The following is a 16,426-nucleotide window of genomic DNA, read 5'->3' on the forward strand; positions in this document are numbered from 1 at the left end:
AGAGGTCAGACAGCAAATAAGCCAGTGAAGGAGTTCCAGAAGGAGAAGTGAGAGAGCAAGGAAATCAGGAAGAAAGAGCATCAGAGAGGAGAGGCCACTTACATCCTGGGCTGCTGAGAGGTTAAGGAAGATGAGGATAGTATCCACCAGATACCGATAACCTTGACAAGAAGTGTAATAGAGGCAGAAATAAGCCTGGGGTAGGTTCACCTGGGTTGGGACACATGCAAAGATGTAGACTTCTTATTCTGTAAACCATGCAAATCTGTGAATATATTTTATAATAAAAACCTTGTATTGTGATAGGAGGTGAGGAAGTAGAGACACCATCTCACTTTTGTTCCTCATCCTGTGCTCTCAGTCTGTCCCCTGCCCCACTGTAACCATATCATGATCTTTCAAAAGCACAGACTAGTCATGTGCTTCCCCTTTATAAAGTCCTCCATGGTTTCCCACTTCTCCCAACAGGAAGACTTTGAACTTGGTTGGATCACTGTTACTAAGCCACGTCTTCTCAGATCCCTTTCCCACCAGCCCTGACTTGCAGCCCTCAGCCTGAGGTGCTCGCCCTCTGTCTCAGGGCAACCCAGCCTTTCCCTGGACTACATGGAAAGTGAGAAGATTTAGTCTGATACTGGACTCTGCCATCTCCCTGTCTGCTTAGGGTGGGGGAAAAATGTAACCAGAATCACATCTCCTGAGGATGGCTTCATCAGGCCCCCACACCTCCAGTGCTGACTGACCTACAGGGGCACTGGCATGTTCTTCTCAGGAAACGCTGTCTCTGAGTACTACCCTTGAGTGGTAACCAGGAAGCCAGCAGTGCCCCCCAAAGAACCAACTGTGTTGCTGGTGGCTTCCTGGCTCCTCCTACCCCCATCCCCATCCCCATCACCAATTCAGTTCCCAAGAGAGAACTGGGTCTTTACCTATCACCAGAAACTCTGTCAGGGTGGACAGCAGGCAGAGAGGGGCTGCATCTAACCATTTCTTGCCCAGAGCTGAACAGAAGTAGAGGCTGAGAAAATACCTTCTCTGTAATACAGAGGCTGATGTCTGGGCTGGGACTCTGCCTGTTACTCCTGGGGTCTGGGCCTTCTCCATCGCCAGATGGACAGGGAGGCTGTGGACCTGGAACAGGAAGACCACGCCTGGTCAGAGAAGGGAGTCCTTAGCTGGCTCAGCCTTGCTGTCTGCCCATCCTTCCTCCAGGCTCCTGATCACCAGCCCTAGAACAGCAGCACCCCTGCATCAGTGTTCCCTCAGCCAGGATGAAATTGTCTGCCAACCAGTAGGTAAGTCAACCCCAACTCCAGGTAATGCTCCCAGATCCCCTTTTCTAGGAGTCCCACTCATTCCAACCCAAACCCTTGCAATCCAATTTCACCTAATCCAGGCCAGTATCTCCACAGTGACCTCCCATCTGGCACCCAGACCCCTTCACACCCAGCCCCAATCACCTGCCCACCTTCCCCCATTCTGTCCTCTATTTACTGAGTGTGCACAGTATGCCCGGTACCCTGCTGAGTGCCTCGTTCACTTTGAATCCTCCAAATCATGCCATTCACAGGAGAGAAAGCTACAGTTCACAGAAGTTAAATTCTTTGGTTGCCAGTATGGCTAAAGTGACACCTCTGTCATTGGTGGTACCACAGATGCAAACCCCACTCTAGTTGATTCCAAACCCCAACCCAACCCAATTCCTCACACCTCCAAGGAATTCAGCCCTCCCACCTGGTCTCACTATGTCCTTCTTTAAGGTCCAGCATGGGGTCTGGCATATAGGATATGTGGTAAGTGCTATTCAAATGAAGCGTGAAGGAAGGAAGGAATGTGATTCTTCATTAACCAGATCTACCGTCCCACCCAATGCAATTTACATCACCCAGGCTCTGACAGACATTGAAGTAGAATCATTGTCTCTGGGAGAGGTGTGGTATTGTACAGACTCAATCTCTGCCAAGATAAGTTCACAGTCCAGCAGGGAGATGGAGGGAGGAGCTTTCACTCCTGCCTCTGGGGTCGTGGGGCAGTAAGATTTCCAGAGTTTTTGAGGTTGGAAGCTTCCCTGGCCCTCATAGATGGTCCTACAGCATCTTGCACACTCGCCTGGTACTGCATATACCCACTAATAGTGCTTTTTTACCTGGACTCCAGACCAGGAGCCCCTTGAGGAAAAGCCCTAGGTCACAATCATTTCTGGATCCCCATCAGCCACAAGGCTGGGTACAGAGCAGACATCAAGGGGTATTTGTGGAGGTAGTAAATGAGGCCAGGGAAAGGCATTGCATCCAGGATATGTCCAGGTCTGTCCTTGGAGCTCTCCACCCCAATTCTAGCCTCTTGGTACTGCTCAGGGTCCCTTACAAAGATGGCCCTGTGCCCTTGGAACTTGGATGTAGGATTGCCTCCCAGCATCTCTACCTTCTTACCTGGTTGAACTATTTCAGAGCATGTCCCCATCCCAAAAGGAAGGTACCATGGAGTGACAGTTGTTCGGAACCACCAGGGTGTTTTGGTGAGTATGCATGAGTGGGAGGATGCAGGGCCCTGAGGAAGCTGGTGCTGACCCCTGTGAGCCACCCTGCTCTTATACCAGTCCTGACTGATGTTCTGTTTTCCTGGTGCATTCCCTGGGCTGTTCATGCTCTGACTACCTATGCTCATACCAGGGCTGACCCAGGTATTCCATGTGGCCTGGCACACCCACCCTGGTGCTAACCTCAGCTTGAACCTCAGCACCAACTCCTCCCCTGTTGAGGGGTGAGCTTGCTGTCTCCGTGTCTCCTGACTGGTTAAGTCACTGAGTTCCACGATGAGGATTATAGTGTGGCTATGACTAGAACACCAGGGGCTCACTCAACCTTTCTTCTCCCTTCTTCTCGTCCCCCCAGATATGTGTTCAAGTTCAGGCCCGGCAACTCCACAGCCTCAGCTCAGAACTCACAGGCACCTGCAGCCTGCTGGCCCCTGACTTGCACCCCCAGGCTCAGGCCTACTTCTCTGACCTTGGTAAAAATTGCATGCTCTCCAGCCTTGGGAAGCTTTAAAGAGATCCTCTCTACTCTCCAATGAGAGGCACCAGCCATAGCAGGGGCAGAGGAGCACTGAGGCCAAGAGTGGGACAAGGCAGGCTCAGGACCCCATGTGAAAGGAATCATCAGGGTGGAGCTGAGTATAAGCTTGCCTCAAGGGAAGATGGAGCCTTCTAATTCTAAGCTCTTTTGTGTGTTTCTTAAAGAAAATCTCCTGGATCCAGAAGAACATGTGGACATAGGGGACTGCTATGGAAACAAAGGAGGCAGCTGGAGGAAGGATAAAAATACAGCCAGGATGCGCAGGGCCCTGGAGGAGCCAGAGGAGGAGGAGGAAGAGGAGGAAGCTGGTAAGAAGAGGCAGATGTGGGGCTCCCAGAGCCAATCCCCAGGCGAGCAGCCTCCTGGGGTGAGATGTGCCCAGGTCTGGGAGATGGAGGGCAGTCACTGTGCTCTACAGACTTGGCTAGTGTCAGCTTTTCTCCCTCCATCTTATGATGGGGAAACTGAGGCCCAGAGTGAGAGTGACAGAAGTGACTCACCCAGCAAGTCAGAAGCAGAGCAGGTTCTAGCTCTCCTTGCCTCTGAGATAAGAGCTTCACTCTCAGAAGGTTCCCTAGCTTCACTCCTGAGCTGAGTCCTCAGGGCTTGATTGAGGTGTGTACCCTACAGGGCAGGACATATGCCCACACTCCTGCCCCTAATCTCACGCCCACTCCACATCTTACCTGACCTGCTGCATTGTCTTGGCCAGGCACTGAGATTGCCATCATCTTGGATGGCTCAGGAAGCATTGATCCCCCAGATTTCCAGAGAGCCAAAGACTTCATCTCCAACATGATGAGGAACTTCTATGAGAAGTGTTTTGAGGTGGGTGTCCCTAAAAGCTGATCTCATGGAGTTTACCACTTATCTATTGCCATGTAGAAAATGACCTCAAAACAACCATCTATGAGCATTTTATTTGCTCATAGTTCTATGGGTCAGATATTTGTGTTGGGCTCAGGTGGGTGGTTCTTCTATGGGTCTGCCTGGTTGCCTGACTGCCTCAGACCTGGATTGTCTGGGCCATGTGTCTTCAGAAGCTCAGCCCAAAATTTTTGTGGCAGTAACATTCCAAGAAGGAAGGACTCAATGCATGAATTTGCTGATGTCCTACTGGTCAAAACAAGTCACACAACCAATCCCAACTCAATATGGAGGGGGTCTACACAGGAACATGAATTCAGGGAGAAATCTGATACACTGGGTTTCATGACTGTCATATGTTCCTCTATACCTACTTGCTTGGTAATTAAAATCTCCTTCTGGGAAGGGGGACAAGGTGGATGAGAGGATTCTTCCAGTGTTTCCAGGGGAAGCCACCTCAGGGATAGGGATGGCCTTGTGCATGGCAACCCTGCCAACATCCTCCGTCCCCTTACCCCTCCCTTCCAGTGCAGCTTTGCCCTGGTGCAATATGGGGCCGTGATCCAGACTGAGTTTGATCTTCGAGACAGCCAGGATGTGATGGCCTCCCTCGCCAGAGTCCAGAAAGTCACTCAAGTGGGGAATGTTACCAAGACCGCATCAGCCATGCAGCACGTCCTGTGAGTAGGATGCCAACTAGCAGCTCCACCAGAGGCTCTGTGTGGCATCATGCCTAGAGAAGTGGCTGCACAAAACTGAGAAGAGGAAGTGAGGTTCTCATTCTTTCCTAGCTGAGGGGATGTAGGATGACATCCCAGGACCATCTTCCAAAACTCTTTCCAAGGACTTCCTCCCATAAGACAGACAGAGTAGAGCACAGTGTTCAGTGGATAGGCTACCCAGATTCAAATCTCAACTCTAGCTTATACTTATATGACCTTGGGCAAGTTGCCTCCTAACCTTTCTGTGCTTCAATGTCCTCACTTTTTTTTTTTTTTTTTTTTGAGTCAGGGTCTTGTTAAATTGCTGAGGCTAGCCTTGAACTTGTGATGTGATTCTTCTGCCTCAGCCTCCTGAGTTGTTGGGATTATGGACTTGTTCCACCACATTTAGCCAATTTCCTTACTTTTAACATGAGGATAATAATAGTCCTTGCCTCATAGGATTTTGTGAGGATTAAATGAATTAAAACACTTACAATGCTCACCACAGTGCCTGGCACATGATAAGTGCTTTGTAAGTACTATCTACCATGTAATAGCAACACTACTGCTGTACACACATAAAAGGGACAAACTCAAGTTGCTGTCTAGCCCCTTTCTGACAGAAGCAGGTGAGGAATAAGGATACCTGGTTGCAGATGCCTTGCTATGTAGCATAAGGGACATCACTCTCCTTCTTTGGGTCTTGGTTCTCCACTTGGGAGGGCTTGTTAAACTTCTCAATTCTGAAACTGATCAGTGAATAGCATCTCCCCTAGAGTGCAGTCATCCCTTTAAAAATGTTCTCTTCATTGACTATCCTACCTAGAGACAAAATCTTCGTCCCAAGCCACGGCTCCAGAAAAAAGGCATCCAAGGTCATGGTGGTACTCACTGATGGTGACATATTTGATGATCCCCTCAACCTCACAACTGTCATCAACTCCCCCAAGATGAAGGGTATTGAGCGTTTTGCCATCGGGGTAAGAGCCAGGAGCCAGGAGGTATTCCTTTCCCCTGAACAGCCTGGGTGGGGAGGAGCCCCTGATAGGGGCTTCTGAAAACAGTGTACCCAAATGCTTTCTATTCTCCAATACTCATTTTCTCCTGGTCCCATGTGCTGTGACCCATTGGGTCTTCCTACAGAGGGCTTATTTCCCAGTGATAGTTACAGCTCCCTGGCTGAGTGTGATGGTGATAGCCCAAAGAAGGTTCCTGGAGGAAGTGGTGGGGCTCCATGTCCTGGAGGACCAACAGGAGAAGTTGGCCTAGGGTGTGGGGGGAGCACTCTGCAGGCAGAGGGAACAGCAAGTACTGAGATGAGAAGGAGCCTGGCGTCTTAAGAAAACAAATTCAGCTTGGTAAAACTGGACTTTTGTCCAGTATCACCATTTATCTGAGCTGGTGACCTATGCTGGGTTCACAAAATCTGACTACTTCAGTTACTTAAGAAAACAGCAAAGAAGGCACATAAGCACACAGAAGTACCTTTTCAAAATCCAGGGAGAGCTCTGCAACCTTAGGGGTCTGTGGAAAGAGAGAGACCCACAGGAATTCTTTATTCTTAAATAGAGGACACACAAGGGGAGGTTCCGTGGAACATTCTATCCAAAAAAAGGGCAAAGGGTAGGACTACAAAGGAACAAGGAGGCAGCCCACTCCAGTTGGGCAATGCCCACTCCCAGAGCTGCACCTTTCTATCCGAGCAGAGGCAAGTGCACTTGCATTGCAATAGGGGCAATACCAGTCCAGTACCTCTTTACTCAGGACTTAAAGGTGTGTGCATAGCTCCTGTCTAGGGTGGCCCCTGACAGTCCACAGTGTATGTGTGGGAGAAGAGGTATCAAAAAGGAGATAGATGATAGAACACTTCCTGAGCCAGGGCCTCTTTGCAGGTGGGAAATGCGTTCCAGAATGTTAAGACCGACAGGGAACTGAAGCTGATTGCCTCAGACCCCAAAGAGACCCATGCCTTCAAGGTGACCAACTACACAGCACTGAATGGGCTGCTGAGGAAACTGCAGCAGAACATCATTCACATGGAAGGTGAGGACCCCAGGACCCCCAACCTATGGCAGCCCCCCTCAGCACTCAGCAAGAGGCCCTGTGTTCTAGCCCAGCTCTGTCCCACTTTCCTGAGGGTACCTCAGACCTCTCCTAACACTTCCTGAGCCTCAGGTGTTCATCTCTAAAAAGGCAACACTATCCCCAACCCGCCTCACCTCCCAGAATCTCTATAAACTAAACTGGTGCTGGAGAAACAAGGATGACTTCCCAGGAACTCACAGAATGGGAACACTGAAGTCCAGAAAGAGGGAGTGAGCTTCCCAAACCACTCAACTAGTAGTCATTAAAGCAGGACCCAGGTCTCTATTCTCAGTCCCATGCTCTCCCCATTATACTTAACATCATCCTCCTGGGGGTGGGGATGAGGCCAAGCCAGACTATTCCTTGACATGGTCTCTCCCTTCCCCTGTCACAGCAGTGTCTAACTGGGTTTCTTGTCTTCCAGGCACAGTTGGAGATGCCCTTCACTACCAACTGGCACAGACTGGCTTTAGTGCCCAGATCCTGGATGAGGTTCGTGGCCCTGGGCTTGCCCTTAGATGATGGGCCTCAGCAACATCCAGGGAATTCAGGCTCCCAGCTCACAGTACAAGGCCCCGTGGTGGTGTCTGTGAAGGAGCCATTTAGTATAAAGGTGGACAATTTTGCTCACTCTCCTTCACTGGACTACTGAGATAGACCAAAGGATGGCCATATTTATTACAGGAGGTCATTTTTTGTGTGTGTGTTCAGGGATTGGATTATTCCTCTTAGACATGCAAATAAACCAAGATTTGGCTGGGTGGGCTAACCAATCCCTTGCTTACTTCTCCCACAGATAAAAGATGTAGAAATGGTGGGGACACCATCCTCACCCATGGTGGTGGCACAGTTAGCTCATGCAGTTAGCTCATTTCACATCCACTAAACACAGTGGGCCTCCAGTGTCAGGCCCTGGCTGGGCAAACTGAGGAGGATATAAGCACTCTATTGCTCAGTTATATTTTGTATTTAATTTAATTGACTTATTTTTGGTAGTGGGGATTGAGCCCAGGGTGCTTTATCCCCAACGCTTTTTATTTTGGGAGGGGGTCTTGCTAAGTTGTGGAGGCTGGCTTCAAACTTGCCTCCACCTCCCAGAGTCACTGGGATTATGGGTATTAGCCGCCATGCCCACCAATCATAACTTTTAAAAAATGCTCAACATCTGAGCCCCTGGGGGGGCTTCTGGAGACACAGCAGCCCTGAAAGAGTTATAGATACAAGGCAGAAAACCAGTATTTGCCATCTTACTTTCCTGCCTGCCTCTCTGGCTAGATTACTGCATGCTACCAGTCCCCCTTGTCCCAGCGAGAAGGTTCAGTGCACTGGCCTTTGTGTTCCTCCTGTTAAAATAGTCCCATCCCTGTTCCTGCAGGGACAGGTGCTGCTTGGAGCCGTGGGGGCCTTTAACTGGTCTGGAGGTGCATTACTCTACCATATGCAGAGCCGCAGAGGTCGCTTTCTGAATCAGACGGCGGCAAATTCCAATGTTGCGCAATACGGCTACCTGGGTAAGGGCAGGGTCAAGACTAGGACTCTGAGGCTGCACCCTTGTCTACACAGTATGATTCTTGGTCAGGGTGGGGGTGGGCACTGATCGGTTACTTGGGTCACATGGGGTGGGCCCTGTTTAGGGAACCTGAGGTTTAGAAGTGTGGGTTGAGGCAGGGTAGCCTTGGGTGACTGCCTAAGGAAGGACCAGACTGCTCTATGAATAATAGCAGTAGGTGCCCCTCACACCCCTCACCCCTTACATGTGTGTATGTGTGTGTATCACCTATGTGACCAGTGACTGTGCATAAGTATGCTCGCTGATTGTGAAGGCCTGGCTGGGTAGGAGGGACTCCAGGGATTGGTGGGGACAGCCTATTTACATTCACTTCCCTGCTCCAGGTTACTCAGTAGCAGTGCTACACAAGACCTGTGGTGTCTTCTATGTGGCCGGGGCTCCACGGTACAAACAGCGTGGGGCTGTGTTTGAGCTCCAGAAGGAGAGCAGAGAGGCCACCTTTGTGCCGGTCCTGGAGGGAGAGCAGGTACTTGCTTGGAAAGCCCCCTTCTCCTAGGGAAAGGGATGGGCCCGGCTTGGGCAAAACTCAGGCTCCTGGGTAGGATTCAGTGGCTCTACGTGTCTGCAGGGTGAATCCTCCATTGTTGAGCACTGGGCTACCCACCCAGTCCCCTGTGTTACTATCAAATTAATTTGGAACAACTGCATTTGGGTGATCTGGGAAAAGCATATACAGAAGTCTAGCCTTGCTAAGGGGTGGAGGAGGGACCCCCCCAGCATTTCCCCAGTGCTAAGTTCCTCCTGGGCTGTAGATGGGGTCCTACTTTGGCTCTGAGCTGTGCCCTGTGGACGTCAACATGGATGGGACCACGGACTTCTTGCTGGTGGCTGCTCCATTTTACCACATCCATAAAGAAGAAGGCAGAGTTTACATGTACCGTCTGCATGAGCAGGTGGGAGGGTCTCCATCTCCATGAGTTTGCTGAGGCTGTGGCTACTCAGCCTGGCAAGAGGTAGCAAAGGCTGGGGAGGCCTGGTCCTGCCTGGTAGCAGTGGGTAGTAATGGGGAGGTGTTCAGAGTAAGTGACTGCCAGCTCAGGCAGCTGCTTTACTCCCTATCCCCTACTTTCACATCCTGATAACATCTCTCATAGTTTCAAGTTGACAGGATCATCCATGATCTCCCTGGTTTCTCACAGTAATTATAGGAAGTAGCTGTCATTCCTATTTTACAGATAAGGAAGCTGAGGCTCAGTGAGCCTCAGTGATGTTGAGACTTGCTCAAGTTACCTAGCAAGTAGGTGGGAGAGTGACTGGAATCCAGGCCTTCCAACTGCCAATCCAGTTCTCCTCTGCATGGGAATAGAAGGAGGCAGACTTGAGTTACTGAACTTCAAAGCAGGAGGACCCCAAATTTACCACTGGTTCACTGTGAGATCTTGAGAAGGTCCCTCATTTTTCCAAGTCCAGACTGCTGCTGAAGAATCAGAATCAAGAGGCCCTGTGAGCATGTCCCTGCCAGGTGGCACTGAGGTAGACATCCTTCATTCCTCTCTTGAGGGCTGAGTTACTGGTTTGCTTTGCAGGATGGTTCCTTCTCCTTGGTATGCACGCTGAGTGGGCTTGTTGGATTCACCCATGCCCGCTTTGGCTTTGCCATGGCAACTGTGGGGGATATCAACCAGGATACGTTCACAGATGTGGCCATCGGAGCTCCCTTGGAGGGTTTTGAGGCAGATGATGGTGCCAGCTTTGGCAGTGTGTACATCTACAATGGACACTGGAATGGCCTCTCTGACAAAAAACCACAGGTAACCTGTGGGGCTCTCTCTTGCCTCTTCTCTGGGACTCTGAAGTCCCCCAATAGGATGACCTGAGCCCTAAATCAGGCCCATTCCTAAGTTCAGGACTGGCCTTGGTAGCTGGGAGTACATAGTGAAGGAGAGACCCACCCAGGCCAGGTGAAGGCGGCTCCAGACCAGGGCTTCCCCCAGATCCTTTAGGTGGGAAGAGATTGAGACACTGTCTACTTCCCTGACTTGTATTTCTTTCTTCTTTGCCTTTCCTGACCATTGGCCTGCTTCAGGTACCTACCTCCTCTCTGCCCCTCAACTGGCTCTTGTCCTTCACCCAATTCCTCTCAGGCTCCAGGCTCCGCTGCCATTCAGGCTATATCTTTGATGGGCACTTTCCCCATCTCTAATGGCTTCCTGAGAACCTCACTCTTCATGACCCCCAGGCTTCACTCTCATACACTGTTCAACCAAGGGCTCTCCTGGGTCCTCATACCCCTCCATCCCCATACCAGAAACCTGGCATAATCCCAGGTACTTTGACACCGGTACCTTAGGTGGTGGGGTTAGTCCCTACCTCCTAATGATTCTAGTTCTCTCCCAAATCTAGTTCTTCATTTCTATCCCCATCACCCCAGCCTAGGTCTTATCATCCCTTCCCTAGGCTCAAACCCTAGTAGCTCCTGCCTCCTGCCCATCTCCACCCCATGCCTTTTGTGGTATTTCTAAAATGTAATCCTGATGTCACTTCTTTTAAAAAGCTTTTCTGACGCCCCTAGCCCCTTTCCCCCATCCTCCTTCACTGGCCCTTGGCAGCTTCCTGGAAACTGCTCTTTCTGGATCCCTCATTCTTTTCTCTCCATCTCCACTGTTAAGATCCACCTGCTCTTCAAGGAGCCATTCAAATTCCATTTCCCCTAGGAAACCTGGTTCCCTCTTTCCTTTCCTAGATTGAGGACTCCCTGGGGCAGAGAGGTAGTGATGCTGCTGAATGGAATAGAACATGAGAGGACTTCTCCTTTTCTATTCCCCTTCTCCATTCCACACCTTGTGTTTCTCTCTTCACAGCGGATCAGTGCCTCAGCTGTGGCCCCGAGACTCCGCTACTTCGGCACGTCTGTGGCTGGTGGCTTAGATTTTAGTGGCGATGGCCTCGCTGACATCACCGTGGGCACCTTGGGCCAGGCAGTTGTGCTGCGGTAGGGGTCTGCCCTGCCTTCTGGGGTCCCAGGTCCCACCTCAACCATTTGCCCTGTCCTCTTCATTAAGCCCAGACTTGATTGCTGCTCACCGGCATCTCAAAGTGAACACATCCCAAAATGGAGCTCTTATTCTCAAACACTGTTCCCCCTAGTCCACCCCTCCCTCAGGCTTCCAATCTTAGGGAAGGGCACCATCATTCACACTAAAGTCTAGGACAAAAACCTTGGAGTCACTGTTGATTCCTCTTTTTCTTTCTATCAACAAGCTTTTCCTGGATCTGCCTCCAAAACACCTCCTGGTATAAGGTGCTATCATCTCTCACTGCGTGGACCACTGTGTGGCAGTCTTCCCTGCTTCCTCTCCCTCTTCTCCATTCTCCAAACAGCAGCTGGTCATCCCTTTACTTTGCTGCCTAAGACACTTCAGTGGCTCCCCCCAATTCCTCACCATGGCCTCCAAGGGTCTCTGAGACCCAATCCTGCCCATCCCTCCAATTCCATGTCCCATTATTACCTTCTGTCTCACTAATTATGTACTAGTCATGCTGATCTTTGTGTTTCTCAAACAAATCAGACTCATTTTTGCCATAGGCCTTTTTCACAGTAGCTGTTTTCTGCCTGGAATGTTCTTTTCCCAGATTGTCACTGAGCTGGCTCTTCCTTATTAACAGATCTCCATCTCAATGCCTCCTTATCTGTGAGGCAACCCCTGACCACCTAATCTGAGTAGCCCTCGGTCTCCATCACCTTATCCTGTGTCATTATAGCATTACCAGTATATAATATTTCCTTATTTGTTCCTATTTATTTGCTTGTCTGTTTTCCCACTAGAGCAGGGACTTGTCTCTTTCTCTATTGTATCCTGACTCCAAGCACCCCTGCATAGTAGAGGTATTCATGTGAATGCCCAAATGAGTGCACTGACCCAGAAACCCCAAGGTCTCTTCTCACAGTCCTCTCTGCTGTCTTGTTTAGCTCACTACCTGTGGTTCGGCTGAAGGTGTCCATGAACTTTACCCCCAGTGCACTGCCCATTGGCTTCAACGGCAGTGTGAATGTACATCTGTGTTTTGAAATCAGCTCTCTGACCTCAGAGGCTAAGTCAGGTAACAGGCAGCAGAACAGCCCTGGGTTGTTGTGGCCATTCCTTATTGGCTTTTGTGGAGGGCAGGGAAAGAGGACTGTGGGTAGCGGGTTGGTAGGAGGTTCTGGTGCTTAAGATCCCGTGCTAGATCTTAGCTCCTGTGACATTAAGTTCTATTAAATGAGAATTGCCCCAGGAAGATCTGATGTTCCATCCATACTCAGAGAAGCTTTACTGACTGGATTGGGGAAAGGGGCATTGCTCTTTTTCTCAGAGCTGCTGGTTTGAGTTTCTGAAAGAAGACTCAGAAAGGCAGCTCCATCTCATTCTTCATCTGCTGCTTTCCCCGGCCTCCTCCCAGTGTGTGTTTGTGTGTGTGTGTGTGTGTGTGTGTGTGTGTGTGCATGTATGTTGTTCATTTGTGTCAGGCGCTCTGAGAAGTGCCCTCCCTTTTCTTCTGAGTTATATCTTCTCCTCTTCCCTCATTGTATCCCCCTGGCCAAAAATAATCTGCTGGAGACCTAGCCTCTCTTCCATCCCCTTATCTGTCATTTACTGGAAGATTAATTCTAGAAAGAAAAGGCAGGCATGGTTCCCACAGTCTCTGTGTCTACTGCCAATGCAAGTACTGTTGCTCTCTCAGCAGTAGTCCCCAAGGTTGAAACTCTCAGTAAGAAACCCTGCGATGGCTCCCTACTCCCTGCAGGTCAGAGAGCAGAATCCTGGGTTAGGGCCTCTGATTAAACCTGAGGGTAGAAAATATTAGACCTGTCACTTCCAGGACAGAGTCTGCTGAGGGCTGTGTGCTACTAGGAAGGTATCTTTCCCTCTTTGGTCCCTGGTTTCTATTCTGTACAGTAAAGGAGTTGTTGGCCCAGGGAATCTCTAAGGTGCTTCCAGGCCTGCTATGCTCAGATTTTACTCTGTGATTTCTCCCTCTGTTCTCTATATTCCACCACCTTTTCCCTTCCTCCTCTTCCTCCTCCTCATTTTTTTCCCTTGGTCCCATCCTCCTGGAGAGCCTTCTTCCCTAAGGAAGGCAGACTCAGTCCTAGGAATATGCTGTACCTGGGTATAGGGCTGGAGTGCTGAATGGACCTTCACCAGTTTCCAGGGACAGTGAGAAGAGCATCTTTGAAATAAAGACCCTCAAAGTTGAGCTCCAGGGAATTTCCTGCATGGGATATTGTTCAGGAAGGGTCACAGGATCCTTGGGCAGGCTGGAAGCTCTCTGTCTGGGCCATGTCCATCCCAGCCTCACCAGGAAGATCTGGTCTTCATCCTCAGGCCTCAGAGGGACATGGCTTAAATTCACACTGGACGTGGACATGGAAAAGCCGAGAAAGAGGCTGCAGTGTTCTAACTCGAGGGACTGTCTGAGCCACCTCAGGGAGTGGAGCAATCAGTCCCGTCTTTGTGAGTCCCTCCAGCTCAACCCCGTGGAGGAAGAGGTAAGTGGAGGAAGTAATATGGACATCTAGAAAGGTCTAGGACACTGAGAAAAGCTTTGAGTTTAATGCAGTGCAGGATATGAACCCATACATATGAGGAAGGCAATTAAAACAATTATAAAAGATCAAGAACCACAAAATGGCATGGGAGACGTAGATAATTATACCAGAAGTCCAAATTTTAAAAACCTGGGTTGGGGATGTAGCTCCATGATAGAGCATGTGCTTTGCATGTATGAGGGCCTGGGTTTGATCTCTAGCACTTCAGAAAAGAAAAGAAAAGAAGCGAAGCTTACTAAAATTGAATACCAACTATGTCTCTTTGCTTCCTAGAAGCTGGACTAAAGGGGGAATGTTCTAATTGGTGGTATTTTTCTTGGAAATAAATCAGGAGTGTTTATTATGTCATCTAACCCTCTTTGTAATAACTGTGGGCTGAAGGCCCTCATATGAGTCAACATCAGAAAAACTGATTAATTCCAACTTTTGGAATAGAAATAGAAAGACAGAAATTATCATTCAGAACGATTTTCTCCTTTGCCAGAAGAAAACTATATGTTCTGTATCTCTCTGGAGATATGGAAGAAAATATTTGTCAGGACTTGGAGCTTAACAGGACCTATAAAGGTAATTTACTTTAATAAAAAAACTCATTAATTAAGTTTCTGACTACTATCTTCTTCCAAGGTGATTGTTAATTGGTTTAAGAGTTTCTAGCCTAACTATGGTCTTCTTAAATAAAAGCATAACTACCCTTTCCACCAGGGAGTCAAGCTTGTTTCCTCTCGCATGTTCAAAGTCCTTTTCATGGCCAAGAGGTTCATTTAAACAAAAGAATGGCAAATAGTGTCCTCAGCAATATCTTTATTTTTAGTTTTTACCCAATATGTCCTCTGTGCTGCTTTGGGAAAGATCTATATGTGACCATGACTCTTCCCTCATATGGCTTCCATTTGCTCTCCAAGTAAAGTCTGAGCCAGTTCTTAGTCCCTGGTGAACAGAATCCCTTTGTAACTGGGGTGAGAACCCTGAGGAGCTATGAGACCTGAGGCCATAGCAGATCAATGAAGATTTTCCCCCCAAGCTCTTAGCAACTTTCTTGAAGGAAGTTTCCCTTCAGGCGGGATTATTTGACAGGATTATTTGGCAGATACTTAGGACTTCCGACTCACCACTTTCAACGTTTGTTTCTTAATTGCTACAGCAAAGTTAAAAGTATTCTCCTTGTCACCTTCTCCAAATCCAAATCTAATCCTGCATTCCTTGGTGTCCCTGCAGCTCTGTGAGGAGGACTGCTTCTCCAACATCAGTGTCAAAATCAACTACCAACTCCAGATACCAGTGGGATGGAAGAGCCACTCCCGCCCCATTCTGGAATCCCCTCTGGAGCCCTCAACCATTTTCCAGGTGACTCTGCCTACAACAGCTAGGACCCAACCCTAATAGAGGCCAGCCCACAAAAGCACCTGATATCCTAACTTCAAAGAATGCTAGGTTGGAGGGAGGGTCTTCAGACAGCAGCTGGGTTCCTCACAGATTTGGAAGTGGAGACTAAGATGGTGTTCATTTGCTCAAGGCCTCATTGGTGGGTAACAGGTCTTCAACCCACTTTAAGTTCACAAAAAGCACTCACTATAGATTTAATGAAGCATAGACTACATTAAAATATTGAGATCCTCACTTGATAAAGGTCTCCGAGGATGGTGTGGTGGATATTCCTGAGAGAGGTGGATTGGAACTGTCCTGACCTGAGCTGCAAGAGAGGAAGGCCTTTAGTATACTTGACCCTGCCCAGAGCCTTCAGGCTGAACCTCTGGCCCCACCAAACCCCACTGTCTCCCTTGGTACAGCTAAGAAAAGCAGGTAGTGTCACAGAAACTTTTTTCATGACTAAGAGAAGTCAGAGGAGGCAACAAAGAGTCAAGTTTCCCAATCCTATGAGATCTCACTTAGGCCCTGACTCCCAGGGTGCTCTGCCAATTTCCATTTAGAGAATATAGGAGAATCTTCAGGGATAGAGAAATGTTAAGGTGAACTTTAAAAAATAATAGTTATTGTCAGTTGGGGTGAATTAAGCCTTCAAAAACAAGTCAAAATTAGTTCATGCAGGTACAGAAATCTTCAGGCAATGAGGAATATCTCCAGGTTAATCATAGGGCACTCATGGCTGTCCAGTATTTTGAACAAAACATGCTCTGTGTTAATTAAATCATATAGATTTTTAGCTCTGCTTTTTATCAATACCTAACATATCAGTCATGAGGAATGATAGAAATAAGAAGAGTATCATAATCTGGTGACCATGCCTATTGCTCATCTCCCAGGAAGAGAGATTCCCTATGAGCAAGATTGTCTTCTTAACTTTTTAGGCAAAGGGACTTTATTTTAAATTTATAAAAGTGTACTTATTTTTTGTAGAATTTTAAAAATTTGGTATTGGCAATAAATTAGATGATTCAGAAAAGACTGAGAGAGCTAATGTAATAGAGTTTTGGTGATAAGTATATTACCATTAATTAGGGTAACTAATTTTGAAATATTCAACCTACCAGAAAATTACAAGAATAGTTCAGAGCCAGATATGATGGCATGTACCTGTTGTCCCAGATATTTGGGAAGCTGAGGTGGAAGGATTGCTTGAGCTCAGGGGTTC

At 48.5% G+C, this 16,426-nt stretch overlaps 1 protein-coding gene across 1 annotated transcript in view; it reads left to right on the forward strand.

Annotated features, from left to right (window-relative positions):
* Itgae (integrin subunit alpha E) overlaps positions 1-16,426 on the forward strand; it is a 52,577-nt gene that overhangs the window by 14,915 nt on the left and 21,236 nt on the right. The window contains exons 3-19 of the mRNA XM_077110630.1: positions 1,213-1,295; positions 2,451-2,518; positions 2,895-3,012; positions 3,242-3,385; positions 3,790-3,905; positions 4,473-4,624; positions 5,475-5,628; positions 6,541-6,691; positions 7,158-7,225; positions 8,109-8,244; positions 8,627-8,769; positions 9,056-9,196; positions 9,830-10,054; positions 11,105-11,235; positions 12,214-12,344; positions 13,610-13,773; positions 15,052-15,180. Of these exons, the coding sequence (XP_076966745.1) occupies positions 1,213-1,295; positions 2,451-2,518; positions 2,895-3,012; positions 3,242-3,385; positions 3,790-3,905; positions 4,473-4,624; positions 5,475-5,628; positions 6,541-6,691; positions 7,158-7,225; positions 8,109-8,244; positions 8,627-8,769; positions 9,056-9,196; positions 9,830-10,054; positions 11,105-11,235; positions 12,214-12,344; positions 13,610-13,773; positions 15,052-15,180 (2,254 nt within the window). The remainder of the gene's footprint in view (positions 1-1,212; positions 1,296-2,450; positions 2,519-2,894; positions 3,013-3,241; positions 3,386-3,789; positions 3,906-4,472; positions 4,625-5,474; positions 5,629-6,540; positions 6,692-7,157; positions 7,226-8,108; positions 8,245-8,626; positions 8,770-9,055; positions 9,197-9,829; positions 10,055-11,104; positions 11,236-12,213; positions 12,345-13,609; positions 13,774-15,051; positions 15,181-16,426) is intronic.

The sequence above is a fragment of the Callospermophilus lateralis genome, chromosome 11 (genome assembly GCF_048772815.1).
Source record: "Callospermophilus lateralis isolate mCalLat2 chromosome 11, mCalLat2.hap1, whole genome shotgun sequence".
NCBI lineage: Eukaryota > Metazoa > Chordata > Mammalia > Rodentia > Sciuridae > Callospermophilus > Callospermophilus lateralis.